Source organism: Mustela putorius, unplaced genomic scaffold, assembly GCF_011764305.1.
Source record: "Mustela putorius furo isolate JIRA1106 unplaced genomic scaffold, ASM1176430v1.1 tig00000135_pilon_pilon_pilon, whole genome shotgun sequence".
Classification (NCBI taxonomy): domain Eukaryota; kingdom Metazoa; phylum Chordata; class Mammalia; order Carnivora; family Mustelidae; genus Mustela; species Mustela putorius.
Genome location: NW_025421292.1, coordinates 1,617,664 through 1,640,667, shown reverse-complemented (window position 1 = coordinate 1,640,667; position 23,004 = coordinate 1,617,664). Strand labels below are relative to the sequence as shown.

The 23,004-nt window shown below is 47.0% G+C and overlaps 1 protein-coding gene across 5 annotated transcripts; it reads right to left on the bottom strand.

Annotated features, from left to right (window-relative positions):
- Positions 1-876: 876 nt before the first annotated feature.
- BRD2 (bromodomain containing 2) lies at positions 877-13,128 on the bottom strand. Of its 5 annotated transcripts, none has more exons than XM_004770579.3 (13): positions 12,680-13,128; positions 8,760-10,076; positions 6,851-7,154; positions 6,092-6,229; positions 5,244-5,382; positions 4,943-5,157; positions 4,471-4,845; positions 3,839-3,967; positions 3,399-3,647; positions 3,002-3,267; positions 2,069-2,373; positions 1,736-1,858; positions 877-1,628 (listed from the first exon to the last, which is right to left on the bottom strand). In XM_004770579.3, exons 2-13 carry the CDS (start codon positions 8,786-8,788, stop codon positions 1,489-1,491), a joined length of 2,412 nt encoding a protein of 803 aa, XP_004770636.1. In that variant the 5' UTR covers positions 8,789-10,076; positions 12,680-13,128; the 3' UTR covers positions 877-1,488. The 5 variants fall into 5 exon arrangements, with proteins under 5 accessions (XP_004770636.1, XP_012900279.1, XP_012900281.1 ...); XM_013044825.2 differs by lacking the exon at positions 12,680-13,128 and adding an exon at positions 11,262-11,426; XM_013044827.2 differs by lacking the exon at positions 12,680-13,128 and adding an exon at positions 10,684-10,813.
- Positions 13,129-23,004: the final 9,876 nt, after the last annotated feature.

Here is a 23,004-nt window from a genome sequence, read left to right as displayed (position 1 = left end):
TCCACATTCTCGCTTCTATAATCTTCCATTTCCAAACCAGATTCCACCCTGTACCTACCTTCCTGTTTGACATCATCATTTAGGGAGGGACAGACCATTTTCCCTACGTTAATTCCCAACTCTTACTTCAAAGATCGAGTTTTCTACAGTGGTCTGATATACTAAGCTAAAATGTCTTTTACTTTTGTTGCTAGTCCCCAATTCCAGAACTCACACGCCCCACTTCCCTGAACTACACAGTCCATCTCCCCTCAGCAAGACAACGGCTTAAAATTTATGTATGTTCATTTTTGTAATCTGAATTTGGCAAAAATTACTGGATTATGTTAATAAACTGTGCAGGGCTCTGTAAATCTGGAAATTTGAGGCCAAAGCTTACAAAAAAGGAAACACACCGGTCTTCTCAAAGTCAGACGCAGAACACAAAAAAATACCTGTGGTCAGCCACCTTTTAAGTCCTGAGTCCTAAACTTGATCAACTATCAATGAGCCACAGGTTTTAACAACTTTTCTAAACCAGAGAAGGGGTGCCTGGCTGGCTCAGGTTGTCACCTAGGGTTGTGAGATCCAGCCCAAGGCTCTGTGCTTGGCCTCTTCCTCTGTCCCAATAAATCTAAAATTAAACAGGAAAAAAAAAAAAAACAAAAACAAAAACAGAGCAAACCATGAACCTAAAGGTATTTTGAAGGATTCATTTTACAAAGCAGATTAACTTACTTTTTAATCACCATAGCAACAGTCTACTGCTTTAAAAACTAAGACAATCCGACTACAAGATAGCTCTCCTTTTCTCACTTCAGGATTATTTTCCTCAAAATTTTGTATTATGTTTCTTTTGAAATACTACAAAGCAAACGCTATTAAGGGAACTCAAAATTTGAATAATATTTTCTTTATTTACAAGTTAGAATCAACAGACAAAGAAAGACAATCCAGGGGACCAAATGGGGTGATGACTGAAACCCCCAGGGGCCCCAAATGGAGAAGGAAAAGGGAAAACAGAGTAGAAAAAAAAAAGTCAACGTAAAAAAAGAGCTCCCCCTTCTTCCCTCCCCATGGAGGCTGAGGGTACCATGGCCCCATACACCTCAGCCTTACCTAGCTTAAAATAAATTAGAACAACCAACCTCAAAACAGGGCCTTTACAAGTGAACAGGGCAGCTATGGCCTCAGGTAACCCCGTATCAGGGCCTTTGCTCACTCCCACCCTGTACCCCTGCCCCACGTCAGTCATTTTGAATGGGGGCTCTATGCCCAAGAGGTCATTCTCAATGGGGCTGGGAACTAAATCTTATTTTGTCCATTTAAGTCCCTCCTTCAGCAAATGTCCCTGCACCCCTCCCCCCCTGCAGAGCCAGCTCTCCTACAGTAGGGGGGAGAGGGGATGAGATGAGGAAGTGTCACAGCAAGGAGGGGAGGGGCGGGGCGGGGCAGGGTGGTCTAGGGGTCCGGTCCTGCGGAGCCTCCTGCCCCATCTGGCCTGGCCCCTTAGCCTGAGTCTGAATCACTGGTGTCTGAAGAAGAGGATGATGAAGAGGAGGAGCTGGAATCTGAGCTGGAGCTGGAAGCGCTGAGGCGTGACACTGCTACTTGCTGTGCCGATGACGAGGACTCTGTTTTCTCACTTGCTGCAAGACAAGGTTAAAGGTTAAAGTTGCAGAAATCTCATCTCCATTTGTCAAAGGAAGTCAAAAGGGAGATGCAGTGAATTTGTAGTATTTTACAGCGTACTCACCTTTCTTGGGGGGCTTTTTGGTGGAATTGAGCTGCCCACTAACATCTTGTAACCGCTTTTCTAATTCCCGCTTCTTTTCCAAAGCCAGCTCCTCCTTTGTCTTTCCCACAGGTTTCTTAATGGCTAGAAAAACAAGCATTCCAGATCTAAGACTGCCATAAGCATGTAGCTTCATTGCACCTTACTGCTGCCAAGTTCCTTTCTTGATCTTGGAACAAGCATGTCCCCCCTACCCTGGGGCTGACAATAAAGAGTGCCTCAAACATACCCTACTGTCCTCAGAACTACTTGAGGACTGCTGAATTAATGTGGGAAAGGTCCTTTCATACTCACTATAGGGCTTCCGAGGTTTTTTTCGTAGACAGGAGAGAACATAGCGCTCAAGCTCTCTAAGTGTGGATGGCTTGAGGGTTTCAAAATCAATCTCTATCTCTTCTGGGTTTGAGTCACGTAAAGAAGGCTCTCTAGCCTGGATTATGTGCACAACTCGACCAAGTTTCTCCCCAGGTAATTTGTTGATGTCCAAACTCAACTGCCGCTTTTCATCGTAACTCATGGGTCTGCTTTCCTCTTCCTCCTCTGAATCATAGCCTGTAGGCAGGGCAGGTGGGGCTGTCTTCGTGGCCTTTTTGGGCAGTCTATAGGCAAAAAAAAAATTTGTCGCTTAGGGAAGCATCACTAACCTCTTCCAACACATTTCCACTGTTTAATACACTAATCTAAAATTTCCCGCCAGAGTAATGCTTCAGTTTTCCCATAAGGCAAATGGGAAATAAGATACTACCAACCCTCCTCAGTAATACAAACCTCACATGCTAAACACTTAACCACTTATTTGGGGCTTTGAAAACTAGACACTGGTATATTGGCATGAGTCCATCTTTTTGCTCCCTAAAACACTTAACCCTCCCCAGCATGGAAAACAAGACAAAGTGTGTTAATTTGTTAGTGCAAAGAGAAAGACTAGATAAACTAGAGGACAAATGTGGCTTGCATTGCTTTCTGCACAAGTGAAGTTTTACTGGAAAAGTCCTAACCACATTTCCATAAGTAAGGTCTACAGCGGCTTTCACACCACCCCACCAAAGGTGAGTGAGTTTGAGTGGCTCCACAGCTCTCAAAATCAGTGTTACCTAGCCAATTAAAAACTTACTTGCTGACCTCTGGTTTAAAGAACACTCTGCATGAAGTGAGAAAAACCACTCTCCCCCTGGACAGTGTAGTGACCATCCTTTGTCCCTGCTCCCTGACCTCTTAAGAACTTACTTGCTGCCGCTTCCTCCAGAAGGTCCAAAGCCGGGAGGGCCCAGTGTAGCAGCACTGCCACCCCCACCACCACTTGCTTTCTTGGACTTCTTGGGTTGAGATGGGCGGGGTGCCCGAGGTCCCTTGTCATCTTCATCAAGCCCAGCTCGGCCTCGATGCTTCTCTGCCTTCCGTTTCTTCTTTTTCTCTTTTCTCTCTCTCTTCCGCTTTGGCTTGGATATTGGGCCTTGAGACAGGGCAGCCAGTTGTTCATGTACTGCCCGGAGCTGGAGACAAAACAATCAGAAGTATAAAGAGAAAAATAAAAGTAGAATAGAAGTAGAATAAATGGGAGTAAGAGGAAAAAAAAATTAGGGCAAAGACAAGATATGACTTTATAAACTAAATAATAAAATACCTGCTCTTGTAGTTCAGCCAATCTATGAGCCCTTTCTTCCTCAGAGTCCGAGCTTTCACTCTCTTCTTCCTCCTCATCCTCCTCCTCATCCTCCTCCTCTTCCTCAGAAGAGCTCTCACTGCTGCTTTCCTCGCTGGAGGACTCTGAAGAGGATTTGGCCAACCCAGGTGGCAAGGCAGTAGACACAGGTAAAGGCCCTGGTTCCAGTGGTTCATCTGGCATCTTGGCGTAACGGAACTCAAATACATCCTAGTAAGAAAGATACCATCAGAGCCTTGCTAGTCAACAGTGCCCCAATTACACCCAGCCACCTGGTGGTACAACACAGCTCCTATTTACAACTGTGCATTGGGGAAGAACCTCACAGTAAGATAGTATAGCAAAGGACAAGCTCTCTCCCCAGACCCACTTGTTCTTCAAATTCCAACTGTGACACTCACCTGTAGCTTTCGTGCCATGGCCACGACATCGTGGTCTGGGGGATTGTACTTATAGCAGTTGGAGAACATAAGCCGCACATCAGCAGCAAACTCCTGTGCATCCCGGTAATCACGATTCTCCATCTTCCGCTGCAGAAGGAGGCAGCATCAGAAGCTGCACAGGCAGGGAGACTCACCTTTCCCTGCCAACCCCAGACATTGCCAAGAGTAGCCCTCTCTTGAGAGCACAGTAGGGATGACCTTAAAGATCTATGCCCTGGGGTTCAAGTTTGAAGTCAAATGAATTTGGGTGGGTTGAAGATATATCTATGTCTAGAAAAAAAAACCATTTCTAAGTGATAGGGGTGGGTGGCCTCTATCCTTCCAACCCCTTACTCCCCTAACCCAATGCTCCCAGTAAGTAGGACTTAAACGTACATGAGTAGTATTGCTCTGAAGACAAAACTCACCATACAAAGTCCAAGAAATACCAACTCAATTATCAAGCACTTAACCTTCTGTCCCATTACCATTTTATAAAAAATACCAAGAATCAAGATTGCCATGTGCCCATTAGAAGTGACTGATTGTTTTATTGAACCCAAAGTTCCAATCACTGCCTGAGCATCCCATCTGCCCCATGCAGTGGGTACCTTGACAGTGCTGAGGTCCATGGGGTGCTTAATGATGTCATGGTAGTCATGCAGACCAAGAGCAGAAGCGTCCACTGGTTTATAGAAAGGCCAGGCATAGGCAGCATGCTTCTTAGAGAGCAATTCTTTCAAAATGCCATTGCAATGTTTTAACTGTTCTGACAGCTTTCCTTTCTTGGAGCTCTGGTGTTGCTGCTGAGAGTCAGGTAAGTCTTTGCGTGGGGGCTTGATGGGGCGACCACTCTCTCTACGCATAGTGGGAAGACGTGCTGCCTTGGGCTCAAGACTCCCAGGGGGGCTAGCTGGGGAACCAGGAGCCAGGATGGCTGTAGGAGTAGGTGTGGTAGTATCTGCTTTCCGCTTAACGCCTTTTTTCTGCAGAGAAAAACAAGATGCAAGCCTTTTAGGGTCCACCTCATTCATCCAAGACCTTGCCCTTCCCACTGCCCAAAAGAAATCCACAGATCTGTACCTTGGCAAGGGGCTGGGCTGGCGGAGCTGCAGAGACAGCAAGGAGCGGGGGTCCAGCAGAGTGTAAGGACTTGAGAAGGGGAGAAGAGATGACTGACGGGTGGGGAATGTTGAGGACAGTGGTAGGTATCTCAGGTGGTGGAGTATACAGGGCTGTGTGAGACACAGAAGAAACAGCAGGCACCTGATGGGCACTAGTGATGCTACCCTGGAGTGCTAGAAGAAAGGGAGGGGAAAAAAAAAAATTAGTTCTATTATCTTCCCCATCTTGTCTCCATTAAGGCAATTGCTGCTCTTCCTACCTGCCAATTTGGCCCCCTTCTTGTGGCTGTTCTTAGGGATGGTCACCACAAGTTCTTGCTCCTCTTGTGGCATAGATGCCACTTTCTGTAGGAAGATCTTTTCCAACGTTTGTGCCATTAGGACAATATCATCAGTGGGCTACAGGAAACGCAAACAAGAAGATTCAAATGCCAGCTAAAAGCAGACAAACCATTTTTCTCAGAGAAATTCCTAGCTCCAACTATCACCACACCCCCTCAGACAACTTTGTCAAGTACTGACAACTGCCTACACTGGGCCACTTATTTCCATGTTCTCCCCTAACTGTCCCTCAAAATGCAATAAAGAAAAAGTTCAAAAGTAAGGGAATGAGGGGCGCCTGGGTGGCTCAGTGGGTTAAGCCACTGCCTTCGGCTCAGGTCATGATCCCAGGGTCCTGGGATCGAGCCCCACATCGGGCTCTCTGCTCAGCCGGGAGCCTGCTTCCTCCTCTCTCTCTGCCTGCCTCTCTACCTGCTTGTGATCTCTCTCTGTCAAATAAATAAATAAAATCTTAGAAAAAAAAAAAAAAAAAAAAAAAAGTAAGGGAATGAGACTGTCAAGGAGAATACGTTCTGCTCTACTCAGCTTTCTGGAGGTTTCTGCTGAGAAATAGGGCCACCATCCCCAAATACTAAAAATGTTCTACTTAAATAACCTTTAACTCCAGATCTCTGAAGCTGCATCACTGTGAGCAGTATCCTTTGGAACTCAGATTTTCTGGATCCTATGCACTTTGAGAATACCTTCAAACATCCCACCAACACACAGTATCTAAGCAGTAATAGAGACATGGTCTCTCTCAATGAGCACACCAGAAAAAACTCACCTTGTTGTAGATGTAACAATTGGTGAACATGGTGTTAAAATCCTGCATACACTCTGAGGCAGCCCAGTAATAGTTGTTTTCAAGCCTCCTTTTAATAGTACCCATGTCCATAGGCTGTTTTATAATTTTGTGATAATCCTAAAAAACAAAAACAAAAACAAAAACTAGATCAGAGCCACTGAAAAATAAATGCCAGTTTTTCTAAACTCTTGACCCCAGCAACACACACACATGATTTCCCCCCCCAAATCACAGTATGTAGTCCCCTATAAAAAAAAAAAAATTAAAAAAAAAAAAAAAAACTAAGGACAAAAAAAAAAGTAATGGGCTTAACACCCGCTGGGAAGCCCCTAGTACCTTTCTCTAACCACCCACCTCCCACCCACTCTGCGAGGTTTCCCCTCCTGTGACATTACCTCTGGGGCTGGCTATCCATGGGCTGGCATGAGGGAGAGGAAGAAGCTAAGAATTTTGGCCACCGTGGTCCTCTCCCAACCTGGGGTGGGAATCTGTAAAATGGAGCCAGGGCACAAAAGTTAAGGAAGGACACATGGAGGGCACAATGAGATGCCAAGACAGCAAGCGATTGGATCAATAATCACAAAGGACCAAGAATCCAGAAATCTGGTGGCTATCTGCCCTACAGGGGAGAGATGGGAAGTCCCTAGGGGCCGCAGCACCTATACTAAGCAGCCCACCTCCACTCACACACATTCTTTTTCATTGCCAATACCTCCCCACTCCAATATCCCCACTCACCGGCAGGCCCAGTTTGACGGCATCCACAGGCTGCCTGAAGGGCCATGCAAACTGATGTTTCCACAGAGCCTTCATCACCACCTTGTGCAGGTATTGCAGCTGGTTGGTAACCCGTCCTGGCTTTTTGGGATTGGACACCTCCGGGGGTGGTGGGTTGGCAGGGGTCAGTTGTAAGGCCGGCACTGAAGCCATTGTGGGGCTCTCAAATCCCTCATACAACAGAGAGGGCTTTCGAATCCTCTTCCCTGGAGCTGCTGCCTCTGGGCCCAGCCCCAGTAACCCTGCATTCCCCTCCCCAGGGAGCCTGTGAAATGGGAAACATAATTAGATGTGGTAATTTCATGACAATCAGTAATACCACTTATACTACATATCCAATAAATCCAGACTTCCATTTTAATAAGAGATAACCAAGCTTATGGAAGTCAATCTCAACCACAACCAGTATCCAAACAATATGTGGACCTTTTGTTCTTGGCCCCCCAACTCCCCACTTTGTTTCCCTATTTTTAGTTAAACCTATCCAGATCTGTATTCTGGACTCTGATGGGTAGTGCATAATCTGTAGTTCCTTTAAAGTTAAAAAAAAAAAAAATCCCAAGATGGGTTTCTCATAAGGCATAACTTAAACATCTGAGAACCACAGCTTTAGAGTTTGAGACTTAAAATGGGTGGAGCAGAGAAGCTCAAACCCCAATCTTCTTCCTCACTAGGGGCTAGGTGGTTGCCATGGTGGTTGAGCCTGAGGGAAGCCAACGAAAAGAGGAAGGGAACAAAACAGGGAGCAAATTTCATAAAATGCTGATGAAGACACCTAAAAATCCATCTGGGCACAAGAGAACACACCACCAACCTCTCCACAAGCTCTGCTGCTTAATTTAAAGCAGAGAATAAATCAGAAATCTAACGGAAAACCTTACCAACTTAAAAAAATTTTCAGACAAGGGAGCATTTGTCTGACTTTACCTCCTGGAATAACCGAGCTGCCAGACCCCAGAAACCATTCGAATTCGTCTTTCTCCCAGGGACTCAAAAATTAAGCCAGCCCAGTCCCCAGTCAAGGTCAGCAATTTCAATAAACAGTGACAGACCGCCCTTAACCCCGCCGAAAAAATAAGATTAACGGCTCCCACTCCAGCACCAGACTCTTGAAATCAATGGCCAAGACTGGTTCAAACTTATATTCTCTCCGGTACTCCTCAGAACCAGGTGCTTCCCAGGTCCTAAGACTAGAAACACTACACGGAGATCTCACTGTTTACATCCGTACAGCTGGACAAAAAATCCTTAGCTCCACCCTCCTGCCCAGAGTCAAACTCTTAAAAGAGAGCAAAAACATGCCTCCAAACAAAAAGCACGCAAACCCCCAACACAAAACTGATTCACTAAGAATTTAACGACCTAGTCTGAACACACGAACCCACTGGCTCAAAGTAATCCCTCTACCCCGCTGTGGGAATCTCAGTAGCCAGTCTGAGGCTCTATCACCATGGCAACCCTATAAGGTGCTAGATGGGGCCACGAAAGCCCCTAAAAGCCCTATGACAAACGGTTGCTAGACACCAGACCCACCGCCCGCAGGACCGGCTACCCACTCAATGTCGTCTTTCCCCTCTACATTCCGCCGCCAACCCGCTCTGTCCGGCTAGATTAAGACTAGACCACGGCGGGAAAAGTAACGCATAAATTGACCACCTGTCTTCCCTTCATACGCAGTATCTGGCTCTCTACCACCGTTCCAAAACCGTCACCCAACCCCCTCCGCGAGCCCCCGACAGCCAACAGTCGCACCGCGGAAGAGGAACGCGCCCCAGTCCGTTCTGTCCTCCCTCCGAACCCGACGCCCCACATCCCCGTGTCACAGTCCCCACCAACGTCTCCTTCCCACACGCGGATCAGGGGGACATACTTGCTGTGGGGAGTCACGTTTTGCAGCATCTTGACCACGGGGAACCGGCGCTGCCCTCAGCCGCGTGAAGTCCGGGTGGCCTCGGTTCCCCTTACCTCCCGGTCCAGCATAACCCGGGAAGTAGGGGAGGGGTGGAGGGCCGTTGCCCTTGGCCCTGCAGGCGACAACCCCCACCCCCCGCGCCCGGCCGGCACGAAAGCAGTCTTCTCCGCGAGCTCCCAGCAGCTTGGCGCGCTCCGCAGGAGGCGGACAGCGAGAAAATGGCGGCGGCCTCAGCAGAGGCGGGCGAACGAGGGGGACGGACTCCTCAAACACTAGGACGGCCCCCAATCCCGGACACCGTCGTCAATACTGCCCGCTGTTGATCTGCAAGGATCCCCTCTTCCTGCTGGGACTGCCCGCAGCGGACGAGGTCCCGTTTCAATCTCGGATGGAGGCGGATGAACACGAAAAGTGGTTTAGGGAGCCGCCGCCTCCATCTTTGAAATCCTCTTGAGGGCGGAGTAGAGGGGGTGGACAGACTCCGAGGATTGGGCGGGGCCCGAAAAAGGGGAGCGTCGGGGGCTTCTATGGGGTCTGTACTGTCCGCCGGGACCGGTCATAGGCCGAGACGAAGGCCATTTCCAAACGGATGGACGTGGATTGCAATGGCGGTCCCCGACGACTCGAAAGCTCTCTATCAGTAGGCAGAATCCTCCAGCTCGTTCTAGAGGCTGCTCCACTCCAGCGCGAAATGGCGCCGCCGAGCCCCGCGCCAGCCCTTTATATATAGGCAGGGAGGCGGAGCCTCGCCGCTCATGCGCGCCACCGTGCTAGAGATTTCCCCCACCCCCTCCGCGCGCGCACGCTCGCTCACGCGCGTGAAGAAGCAAAGTCGAAAGGGGAGGAACGCCTCTCCGCGGGAGCGTTTTCTATTGGTTGGCTGGACCGATGACGTCACAAGCTTCATTTCCAAGGTGTCAGTCACTAGGCAGAAGAGTGCCGCATAGACCCATAGGGAACCGGCAACCCGCCACATCTCTGAGCCAATTGGCTGCGCTGTGCTTCGGCAACTCCAGGGAAAGAGAGAGGCTGGCATGGGTGCAGCACCCTCTCCCCGCCTCCCCTTCCAACAAAGTCTTCCCAAGCGTCCAAGCCCGGTGCGACCGGCGACTGCCAAGCTGGGGCAGGTCGTGCCATTCGTAGCTCCTCCATTGGCCACACCGACAGGACTGGAGGGGGCCGCGTGGGCGTAGCCAGCCTGGGCCCGCCAGGGTGTGGCCGCAGGACGCCAGGCGGGTTGTTGTTCTCTGCAGAGAGGCCGCCGCAGTGAAGAATCTGAAATGAGGAAGAAGACGCCATCTTAGAAGCCGCGGCCTGCTACTCTGGCAGAGAACTAAGGGCTCCCGAACCTAACCATGGAGGGAATCTAACGTTCCCATAGCCCACAATAAAAAATACAGGCTTGCCGCAGTCTTAAAATCTTCCCCGTCTTTCCCCAGATCAAATAATCGGAAGACAAAGGCAAAACTCAATCAGTGAGCTCCCAAAGGCTTACCAACAAGACAACCAAATCTAAAGTACGTTCCCCAAACTTTCACCCAAGCACCTCTGCAATTCCTCCCTGCTCACACCTTGTTACCCATTAAGTATATGGTTGGTCGACAAAATCCCGACAATCCTAGTTAAGTGGAAGCAAAATCTCCAAACATACCCTATACTCTATAAAATGACACCCATCTCCTCCCTAAACTTCATTCCGGTGTCAGATCAGAGCGGAAAAAACCAAGCCCTGCGAGGGGCAAATCAGGGTGAAACCCTCCCCTCCTGGCGAGCTCAGAGCTTTACCCAAGCTCCCAGCCCTCCCCCACCCCGAGAGCAGGCCCGAACGCCCCCCCTTAGGGTCCCTCCGCCTCGGGGGCAGCAGGGCTCCCCATCCCCCCACCAGGGTCCGGAGTCCTCCCCACGGAACGGCTGGTCCATCGGTCAGCGCCAGGGAGGAGGGCGAGCGGAGGAGGCGGCGGCTGCAGCTCAGACTAGCCCTCCCCCTCCTTCTCTCCCCTCCTCCCCTCCCCCCGGGCCGTCCGCCTCCGAGGAGGGGCAGGAGCCATTTTGGGAGCTCAGTCTCGCCCCCCTCCCCCAACCTACTCACTTAGTCCTCCCCACAATCTTGTTACCTGAGTAGGATTAGACTACGTATGAGTAAAGACCCAGAATACAAAGCCAGGAATCTCTCAAGCCATCTCTGGGACCACGACCTCCCAACCCCGGCCATCCCCTCCTCTCCTGATGGGAGAGTGAAAGAATTATCCCCAACCTACTCTTTAGCTGGCAGCTCCCTCTCCACCTCCCCTTCTCTGGATACCAAGATAAAAAAGACTGCATTATCTGAGAAAGGAAAATAATGTAACCAACGAACATAAGAGCCCCCCACCCCCACCCCCGAAAGGTTCCTGAGGGCCTAGGTCCTTGCGCTCCAACCACATCACCCCCCTCCTTTTACAGTAGCTCTTGAGCCCTAACCTCAGTTACTGCGTCTAAAATGGCCGCCAATCTCACGTCTTCTCGACCACCAGAGTCGGGCCAACCCTGCGGGGGGAAGTGCACACCGGGAAGGAAGCCTCTTCCCCTATTACTACCGCCCTCCCCCACGCAGGGATAAGGCTTCGGACCCAAAAGTACATGCGGGTTGGCGCGGGCAGTAGCAGCAGGAAGGGCAGTGACACAGCAACTTTGCTGAGGCCTTCTCCCCTCCCCCATCCCCTCCCCCCAGTGGCCCAGCCTCCTAAACCTGCAGTTCTCCGCCCGGGGCCTGCAAGTTAGGAGAGGCCCATTAGGGGGCCGGCCTGGAAGAAAAATTTAGTAGGAGGTCGCGAAATGCTGGGTCTTCGAAAGCGAAAGGGCAGCCAGACCTTACTCTGGCTTACTTCCCTGCATTCCGGAAAATCACTGCTCCCTACTCCCTCTCAAACCTCCCTTCCCCCACATGAGTCACAGGGGAGGCTAACAGCTAGTCAGGAATTTGGAAAAGTAACTCTTCCCTCCTTTCCGTTCCCTCCCCCGCAGTACACAAGGAGAGAACTGTTCAGGAATGGGGGAGGGGATGAAGGAGGCAAAAGACGCCACCCTGGAGAAACCCGAAACCTTGTGAGCTGTGAAATCATTGCAGGTCCTAAGCCTCAACTCCCTCCAGTCTCAGACCAAGCTTTCTACAGCCCTCCCAGCACCCACCTTGGGCTTGGTTTCTGCTCCCAAACAAACCCCAAGATTTCAGCCTGTAAGCCCTTCCCCAGCCTGGGGTAACACATGCTGAGCTAAGACCCCACCGAGGCAACGAAGTTTTGTACAGAAGGCTCCACAGGCCGTGTCCACGTGAATGCACACAAATTCGATAAGCGATTCGAAGCGTAACCTCCAGCATGCCATGTGATGACTGCGAGCTTCCTACCCCTGACACAAAAGCACAGACATGCTCCTTCCAGAGTCTCTAGGGAGAAAGGGAGTGGGCGCCCGGGAACAATCTCAGTTCACAACCTGAGTTGCCCACTCAAATCCAAGAGTAGGAAATACAGACACCACTCCCACTCCCCAGCCCACTAAGTCACCCCTCCCTCCGGCCGCCAAAAGGAAACCTCACCTGGCTCCGGACTCCTCTACCCCCAGGGGACGAATGGAATGGGGGGACACACCGCCCCCACGCCCCTTTGCCCTCCAATTGGTATGGAGGCACGAGGTTGGCCATTCCCCTCCCCCATCTGAGGGGCCCTCTCCCGCTCGCCCCCCCTCCACGCTCCCATTGGCTGTAAACTGTTTGAAGGACAAACCCTCCCACCCTCAGGTTTTTCTCTGAACCCCAAGAATTTCTCCCTCCGGACTCCCCACCATTGGTTAAGCATTTAAATGACTACCAACATCCCCGCCCCGCAAGGGCCCCTTCTCACCTGGAACCTGGAATCTTCCAGGGGGGAGCCAACGTTCCCCTCGGCCTGGTGCGGGGGGAAGGGGGGAAAAGGATGTAATCCGGGGTGTCACCCCCCCCCCCCGGGAAACAAGCTGTGTTGGGGGAGGGGGCGTAACCCCCGCCCCTCCCTTCCCGAGCGAGCTGGGGGGGGGGAGATAGTCGGGGCCGCGCCGCCACGTCAGCAACACCCAGATTGGCTGACCTGGGTCACGTGCCAGCCGCCTCCTTTCCCCCCCCCCCCCACGAGGACCAGTTTTCCGAAGGTTTCTGGGGGTCGCGCAAGGGGCCAAGGAAGCCGCATGGCCCTGGCCTATCTCCAGAGACCCAGGGCGCGCTAATGCCGCTGCTTCTCCGTTTCCCTGGCTTCCTATCCCGCTGTCGTCGACCCTGTCCCCCCCACTAGCCTCTCCGTACGGGTTCAGCATGGCTGCCGCTGCCCGAGAACGTGCACTGCGCAAGCGCAAGAGTTCGGTCGCCCGGGGGGAGGGGAAAGGAGTGCAGGAGCCCACGGGGAGAGCAGCAGAGCGCATGCGTCCGCAGGCACCGTCGCCTCCTCGCCAGGCCTGGGAGCGCGCGCAGTGGGTGGGGCGGAAGCGGGTGCGACGCGCAGATCTCTTCTCTTCTCTTCGCTGAGCCCCTCCCTTAGTAGCACCCGCTGTGTGGGGCTCCCGGGGCGGGCTGATTTGCTTGCTTTTGCCTAGGTGTGAGGTGCTGGTTAGTTCGTCCTGGACAGAGTCCAGCGGAAACGCGCCCCGCCAAATTGTTGTCAGTGAAGGAGCGTGGGGCCTGGGGCCCGGACCTGGAGGTGCAAGGGCTTGCCGGGTGGGGCCCGCTCCAGCCGTAGTATAGTTCCACTGGGGGAAAGGGAGTTTACCACCTCCTTGGTGCCTCCGGCGGGAAAGGAGGTGCTGACTGTGGATGTGCCCATCTTGTTGGGCATCTTTTGTCTTAGGTAGCTTTACAGACTCTTACTTCTGAACCTACCTCGACTTCGTCGCTTCACTGAGGCCTACCAGCCTCGACTTCTTACCTTACACAAAACTTAACCGGCCTTCTGATAACTTTCACTTTTTTACTGACCTGCTCTACCTTTTCAGTTAAAACTGAACTCTACTTTTTCAGTTAAAACTGAACTCTACTTTTTCCTAAGACTTTGCCCGCTATTTTCTCGATGTTGAATCAGCCCCATAAAAATCTAAGGATATGGTGTTTCTCTTGCTACCTAAAGCAAAACTTTTACTTGTTTATAGTCAATAATCTCTCCCTTGACCCTCAGTGTATGGATTCAGATCTTAACTCTAGTCCATTCCCCACCGATAGAACAGAAGAGCCAACCTGCAGGGGAGCTGGCGATTTTCCATTTCCCTCCTATGAACTGGGCCTTGTCTGTAATCCTTTAGTATTGTACTGGAAGTCCTCTCTTCGGTTTAAGAAATTCCTTTTCTTTAGACCTGGTCAACCTTATCTATTACTCTAAAGGTATCCTCCATTTCGTTCCAATTGGCATTTTTAGCTGTTTTCTTCCACTGGCTTGCCAGCCTCAAAAAAGGAAAAACAAAACAAAACAAAAAACCTTACTAATATTGTGTCAACTTGTAGACTTTTTATTTATCTCTGAGCTACCCTGCACAGTCAAGACCTCAAAATATCGAAATTTTCTGGGGCCTGGACCTGGAGGTGCAAGGGCTTGCCGGGTGGGGCCCGCTCCGGCTCCTTTCCCACTCTTCAGCCCACTTCTTTCATTATTGAAACTGTTCTGGCAGATGTCGCCAAGGACCTTCTAATTGGCAAAGTCAGGGTGCACTTTTCAGTTCTCACCTTACTTGACCTCTGAAACATTTGATCTTTGATTACACTTCCTTCCTGAAATTCTCTACACCGGTGATTTCTGCGGCCAGTCTCACCTGTTTCTTTTCTTTCTTGTCCAACTGCTCCTCTCAACTCTCCTTCTGAACTCTTTTTGTTTTTTAAATATTTTATTTATTTACTTGATAGAAAGAGATCACAAGTAGGCAGAGAGAGAGGGAAGAAGCAGGGTCCCTGCCGAGCAGAGAGCCCAATGCGGGGCTCAATCCCAGGACCCTGAGATCATGACCTGAGCCGAAGGCAGAGGCTTTAACCCACTGAGCCACCCAGGCGCCCCTCCTGAACTCTTTAGCCTCTTCCGATTGATTGAGGTTTGCCAGGATTTTGCCTCCGTTTGCTTCTAGTTCTGCTCATCTTCTCTACCCAGTTTCACTCAATGGCTCCCAACCTTTCAAATGTGTTAACTTTGTAGAGGGTTCAGAAGACTCTCCTGAGCTAAACTTGCTACTAAATGTCACTGCTTGGATAACCCTTAGGCACTTCAACAAGTTCAAAATTGATACAATCTCTGCACGCTGAATCTGTTTCTGTATTATCCTGACTAATTGCAACTCTTTAGTAGCAAAGCCTGGAATCTGGGAGCCCATTCTCAATTTCTTACTCCCTGCCCCCCCCCACAGCTTTATATCCACAAGACTTACCATTTTGCTTCTTAAGTATTTACTGAATCTCATTCTGTCATAGTCTTACAATCCAAGCTACATCAATAGCTTCCTAACTGATTTCCCTATCTCTAGAGCTGTATTGTCCAACACAGTGGCCACTAGGCACATGTTGCTATTTTTTTAAAAGATTTTATTTATTTATTTATTTGACAGACAGAGATCACCAGTAGACAGAGGCAGGCAGAGAAAGAGAGGAGGAAGCAGGCTCCCTGTGGAGCAGAGAGCCCGATGTGGGGCTTGATCCCAGGACCCTGAGATCATGACCTGAGCCGAAGGCAGAGGCTTTATCCCACTGAGCCACCCAGGTGCCCCCACATGTTGCTATTTAAGTTAATATTAAATTCCTCAGTTCCTCAGTTGAACTAGTCACATTTCATGTTCTCATTAGCCACATGTGGCTAGTGTCTATCATATTGGATAGCAGGACTAATAGAACATTTCCATTATTGCAGAAAGTTCTATTGAACAGTACTGCTTTCGATTTTCTTCTCTGTCCCTGGCACAACATTGACAAGAGTGCGCTTTTGAAAATACAGCTCTGACCATATGCTACTGTTTAAGCCCTCGGTTAAAATTCCTCATTGCCTGTGTGATCAAGTCCAAATGCCTATGCTTACAGAAAATCATCTCTGATTCACCAGTTTTGTGTCTAGCCACTTCCCCCTTGGGCCCTATACTCCTGCCATAATGAACTGTTCCCCAGACAGACCATTTTGGTTTACGCCTCTGTATTTTACACATACTGTTCTCTTACATGGAATAAGCTTTTCTCCAATGCATCTAAGCCCCAAATCCATCATCTGAAAAGCCTACTCTTGTCTCTCAAATTGATCTGACTGCTCATTCCTTGGTGTCCCTTCCTCTTATGGTTGCACTTTTCATAGTGAATGGCATTTATGTGATTACATGTTTCTAACCCTTACTAGACTTTGATCTTGAGAGCAGGGTCATATTGTATTCTTTAAAAAAAAAAAAAATCCATTGTTCTTGGCACAGTACCTGGACAGTGTGAGGTTCTCACAGAGTGAGCAAATGTTGAAGGAAATTGATTCTTAAATATGTGACTTAGATGAAATTGTAATGTGTATGTTTATCAGTCATCATTCATAGTATTGGGAAGATAATCATTGTAAGTCATAATCTTTGCTGTCAAGTACATAATTGAGACATTTGAATGGTGTGAGGAAAGACAGAAGCAGAACAGCACAGGGCACCTTCTCAGAGAGCAATGCAGTCCAATCTGGCCAGAATAGAATATAAGCTAAAAAAAAAAAAAAAAAAGAATAGAATATAAGCTATAAGAGGTGAAGCAGGAGAGAAGACTGGAAAATAAATTTATATGAGGGAGTGTTGTAAAAGATTTCCTGTGCCATTACGTTTGGGCCAGGTGGGAAGCCACTTGAGAACTGACTTGATCAATCTTATGTCATTAGGTAAGAACCCTATCTTCACACATTCCCAACAGCTAGCACTGAATCTGTTAATAAACGCCAGATACAAATGTCAGTGGTTGAAAGGAGATGAGACCAGTGATAGCTCACATTTATTGAGTATTTGAAATGTGTTAGGCCCTCTTATAAGTGCTTTACACGTATTTTTTTTCTTTTTAAGATTTTATTTATTTATTTAGAGTAGTTGAGCAGAGAGAGGGAATTTCAAGCAGATGCCTAAGAGTGGAGCCCGATGCGGGACTTGATCTCATGACCCTGAGATCATGACCTGAACCAAAACCAAGAGTCCAAAGCTTAACTAGCTGTGTCACCCACGTGCCCCGGTGCTTTACATATATTAACTCTTTTAACTTGTATAACCTTATAAAGTAGATGCTATTATTATTACCCCCATTTTTCAAATGAAGCAACAGAAGCAACAGATGTTAAATAATTTACTTGTGGTCACACTTTTAGTAACTGATCCAAACTGGGATGTGAACCCAGGCAGTCTGCCCATGCCCAGTCTGTTCTTCTGGTTGCTAGACACAGCAGGTGCTTTAAAATCTAGGACTGAATTTGGGGGAAGAGAAGACTAGGAGAGGTATATTTGGGAGTCATCTTTGAATTGATGTTTGAATCAGTGATGCAGGAGGGTGAGATTTATAAGGGAGGAAATATAAAACAGAATTTAGTTGGGAGTGCAGGATTGAGCTTTGGGTTAGATCCTTACAGAGGGAACAGAATAGGAAGTGGAACCACTGAAAGAGCATCAAACAAGAAGGAAAAGCAAAGCAAAAATATAATGAAGGTGCCAGAACAAGAGAGGGCCCCAGTGAGGACTTCATGTTTGTTGAACAAATGACTGACTAATTAGGAGTTTGTTATACTTGTTTGTGCCATGGACTTCTTTGATGGTCTGGTCAAGCCTCAAGACTTTGCCTAACAATACTATTTGTTAAACGCATAAATGAAATACACAATTATCAGAATGTTTAGAGAAATGTGTTATGACCTAGTAATATGTGCTTCCATATTAAATAATACATGTGGTTCTTAGATAACAAAATGATTTATTGGCAAGACTAATAATGCATTAATTATTAAGATATTTTGAGATGTCTATGTGTGATACGAAAATACTAATTGATAATTTCTACTGATGACAATGTTACAGGAACTACTGATGACAATGTTACAGGTACTACAAAGATTTATTTTCTATGTTTCCTAAAATTAAATTTCAGTTAGATGTTATTGAAAATAAAATTGACTTTTAAAAATTTTGTCTAAGTTCATGGACCTCTGAATTTTGTGGTGTATGGACTACAGGTTAAGAACGTTGTTCTGATTGAATGAGGAAGTGGGATTCTGCAGACAGGTATAAGGGAACAAAGGGGGAAAACTCACAGGTTGGTAACTGTGAGTCATGACTGATCATGGAGAACATTTCTGTAATCTGGGGTAGAATACAGAGTGTAGGGAACCTGAAAACCCAGGCCAGGTAATCAGACTGAATACAGTAGAAAGAAGGGAGCTATTTAAGTTTTCTGAGAGGGGAAGTGAGAACTACCTTTATAGGGAAATTTATTTGGTGATAATGTGCACCATGGATTGGCTTTGGGGAGACTGGAAGTAGGTCAGCTAGGAATCTTAGCATGCATCTTCACGTGAGATGAGAAGGAATAAGGTAATCACAGTCTCAGGACTAACTATGCTAAGAAGACAGCCCACGATCTTTCACTTCCTTGAAGGAGCCAGTCTTTTGCTGTCTTAGTGGCTTATGCATGCTGTTCCCTCCAAGGGAGCATTCTTCCCACTCTGCCTAACTCCTACTCACCCTTCAGACCCCACGTCACTATCACTAGGGTCCCCACTCCAGTTAATCTTATGGATCTCAGTTCTTTTCCTTCATAGTACCTTTTACATTTTGCTTTTATAGTTTTGTTTGTATACTTGTCTAATGTCTCTCTTTTCACTAGATTATAAGTTTGATGATGATATATGTTTGGTGTCTAGCATCCTGCCAGGCACATAGAGGGTGGTCAGTTTGCTAGATAGATAAACAAACAAATGAACCTCTTTGAGGCACAGTTTTCTTGTTTATAGATGGAATAATAAATTCCAACCTTGTAGTTGATAGAAATACTACACCCTAATAAGGTAGTTAAAAGAAAGAATGAATATGGCTGTGAAGAGATATATTACAATGAGAATGAGGGTGGTGGGAGATGGATGACTAGGTTTGCTCTCTGAAATAGGAGGTGGAAGAGAGTAGGAAGAAAGTGGCAGTTGGCAAGGAACTTGGGAAGGGCCTAGAATGGAATGGAAAGAAGGCGGAGAATGGTGGGTCACACAGGGAAGACAGTGGGAATGAAAGTATTTGCAGAGTAGCCCATAGGCATACTTGCTAAGACCTACTGTTGGAGTATCTGTGTCAGAAGTGATTATCTATCAGTCATCTAATGCTTGAAGGCTCTTCAGTCTCTCTTTCAACATCTTCAGTAACAGCACATTCATTCAGGGAGTAGTCACTTGTTGGTGGGCCTTCTTGGTGGATGCTAAACATGTAAAAAGAGAGAATAGGGCATGGTTCCTTAAGGGTCCCACAGTGAGGGTGAGGTGACTATGAAGCACTTATATAAATCAAATAGTACAAGAAAAATGATGGTAATGTCTGGCACAGGGTGCTGTGGAAGCATACGGAGGAAGCTACTAATCTCTGTTCCAAGTCCCAAGGCTTCCTGAGGGAGACGAGATTTCATCTCAAAAGACATCTAGAAGTAGGTTAAATGGGATTCAGGTCGTTAAGGATCGTACTGAGGAAATCAGATTACAATCATTGGAGGACTTTATACAAAAGTATTATTGATCAAATGTGCATACTTAAAAAATTCCTTTGGCAGCACTAGACACTAAGGAGGGAGACAGATCAAGAAAGAGAAAGTTGTATGGGGCACCTGGGTGGGTTATTCAGTTAAGGATCTGCCTTTGGCTCAAGTCATGATCCCAGAGTCGGCTTCTCCATCTGCCCCTGCCCCCCTAACCCCGCTCATGCTCTCTCTCTCTGATAAATAAAATCTTAAAAAATAAAAAAAATAATAATAAGAGGGGTGCCTGGGTGGCTCAGTTGGTTAAGTGACTGCCTTCAGTTCAGGTCATGATCCTGGAGTCTGATTGAGTCTTGCATCTGGCTCCCAGCTCAGTGTGGAGTCTGCCTCTCCCTCTGGCTCTCCCCTGCTCATGCTCTCTTTCTCACTCTCTCTCTTTTACACTTGATCTTAGCCAAAAGGCCGAGAAGCGATCACTCTCTCTCTTTTAAATAAGTAAATAAAATCTTAAAAAAAAAAAAAGAATAAGAAAGTTGTAGTAATCCAGGGAAATGCAAATAAATCGATGAAGTCTTGAGCCAATGGGAAGGGAAGAAAAGAAAGGACAGATGCAAGAGATATTAACGAGGTAGAATTGATAGGACTTGGTAAATTGGGTGAGAAGGTTTGAGGAAGATGAAGTTGTCAAGGTTGGCTCATAGATTTGTAGCTCAGATGACTGGTTGGATAGTCAAGTTATTTACTGAGGTCTTGAATATAGGAGTTGGAACTTGTTAGGAAGGGGGGGTGATAAGTTTAATTTTGTAGATTTTGAGGCAGAGGTGCATGCAAGATAGTAATTGCTGAACTTATTTTCTTATTAGAATTCATTGTTGAGCCATCAACAGGGGTTTGTGAGACATAATGTAAAATGGCAAACTCACAGAGGCACCTGGGTATCTCAGATGGTTAAGCATCTGCCTTGGCTCAGGTCATGATCTCCAGATCCTGGGATCAAGCCCTACATCAGGCTCCCTGCTCAGTTGGAAGTCTGCTTCTCCCTCTGCCTCTGCCTCTCCCCTCCACGCACTCATTTCTCAAATGAAGCAATAAAATCCTTAAAAAAAAGAAAACTTGGGACGCTTGGGTGGCTCAGTTGTTAAGCGTCTGCCTTTTGCTTAGGTCATGATCCCAGGGTCCTGGGATGGAGCCCTGCATCGGGCTCCCTGCTGCTCAGCAGGAAGCCTGCTTCTCCCCTCTCCCACTCCCCCAGCTGTGTTCCCTCTCTCGCTGTCTCTCTCTGCCAAATAAATAAATAAATCTAAAAAAAAGGAAAAAAAGAGCAGAAAAAAGAAAACTCACTGGTACTTTTGAAATGCATGCAATTTGGAAACCATAAGACACTGTTTTTCATTTAAAATTTAGACATTTTTGAGATAATTGGGGAAAAATGAACACAGGTTGATTTAAATGAAATTAAACAATTGTTTTTAATTTTGTTGACTGTGGTGGTAATATTGTATTATCTTAGAAATATAATAACAGAATTTGTTTAAAATAACCCAGAAAAGAAAAAAAAAGATGTAGAACAGAATAGATGAAAAAAAAAAGGAAGAATTTTAGACGATTGAAAAGTATTTAAACTTACAAGAGTACATGAGGAGTTGTTAGATTCTTCTCTTTTATGTATGTTTGAAATTTTTTAAAGTTTTTATTTATTTATTTTAGAGATAGAGGGACAATGGGCAGAAGAGCAGAAGGAGTAGGACAAGCAGACTCTACACTGAGCTCAGAGCCTGACACAGGACTCGATCCCACGACCCTGAGATCATGACCTAAGCCGAAATCAAGACTTGGATGCTTAACCAACTGAGCCACTCAGACGTCCTTGTTTGAAAATTTTCATAGTAAAATTTAAAATAGAACTTCTTTTAGTCATACATCCAAAGGGAATCAGTTAGTGGAATGTATTATTTATTTATATTTATATATTTATTGTTAATAAATCAACATTGAAACATATTATGAGTATGTTTTGAATTTGTGGCAAGACTTGTGACAGACCAGAGGTCATCAAGTAGAAGACATATTACCCGAGCAGTTAATTGGGAAATGCTGTCTGAGCATTAATACACAGATTTAACCTCATGTTTATGTCTCAGATGGTCTCATGCAATTGTCCAGGATGCCGTATGTTGAAGATAGCTGTTGGTTCATGATGATTTTCCCATCTCTGGAAATAATTCTGATACATTAGCGGTGATATTGTGCTTGACCACAGCTACTTGATCCAGAAATACACACTAATACAAGCTGAGTCAGTCAGATTTTCTCTCCCAGCAAAATGAAACTTGAAAGATGAAGGCTGGAGGTCTTTAAAGGTGAGGCATAATTAACAGCAGCTCAACGCTTGCTGCTAAGGCCTGTGAGGCTCCCCTTCCTGAGGCTAGCTTATTCCACTCTTCCTTCGATTTCACGAACTAACTCAGTATCCTTCCAGTAAATTGCCATTTAAAAAGTTAAGTTACCCAGAATTGGTTTCTACTGTCTACATCTCCAAGAACTTTATTCAATAAAATAAATGGTTACATAATAAAAGTATTATGTAAATGTATTTGGTATCTTATTACCTCTGTGAGGAAATAAATTTAAAAATAGAACACTGCTACTATCAAATTTACGTTTGAAAAAATTTCTTGAGGGACACTTTTTTTTTTTTTGTTAGAGAGAGAGAGAGATTGACAGACAGACAGAGCGCAAGCACAGGCAGACAGAATGGCAGGCTAGAGGCAGAGGGAGAAGCAGGCTCCCTGCTGAGCAAGGAGCCCCATGAGGGACTCGAATCCCAGGACGCTGGGATCATGACCTGAGCTGAAGGCAGCCGCTTAACCAACTGAGCCACCCAGGCGTCCCTTGATGGACACTATTGTGGAGAATATGGTTTGAGGACTGCTGTGGAGGTCAAGAGGAGAGGCCTAAAGGCAGCTGGGTGTCTAGGTGGTATGGAGTTCAGGATCTGAGCTCAAGGAGTAAATTTGGAAGACATCAGCAAATACGTGGCAGCTGAAGGCTTGCCATCCAGGACAAATGTAGTGTAAGAAGAGAAAAGCCTGAGGACAAAACTCCAGGGAACACCCACTCTTAAGAAAGGAGTCCACATAGCAGACATAGAAGAGGACGCCAGAGAAGTGGGAGGAAAAACTAGGAGAGAGTGCCATTCAGAATGCCAAAAAATAGGCCATTTTAGGAAGGAGGGCATGGCCAACAGTGTCAAATGTTGCAAAGAGTCCATTTGATTTAACTACACAAAAATATTGGCGAACGTTCTCATGGTTGAGAGTTTTGGGTTAAACGGTAAGTATAAAATTAGAAATATGGGAACCCATACCTTTTTCAGGAAATTTGGCCTTCTAGGAAAAATAAATGGGGCAGTACTAGTCAGGGATGGGAGAGCTGTGTTAGAAAGCCATGGCTTACTGGATTTAGAGGTGCTATTATTTTCAGGGACATTCCTATCTAATGACCAAAATAGAC

Coding starts and splice junctions, on each gene's coding strand:
- BRD2 (XM_004770579.3), bottom strand. CDS start 8,788: ATGCTGCAAAACGTGACTCCCCACAGCAA. Junction 4,846..4,942: donor CAGCCCAGCCCCTTGCCAAG/GTACAGATCTGT, acceptor TTTTCTCTGCAG/AAAAAAGGCGTTAAGCGGAA. Junction 3,648..3,838: donor CCATGGCACGAAAGCTACAG/GTGAGTGTCACA, acceptor CTTTCTTACTAG/GATGTATTTGAGTTCCGTTA.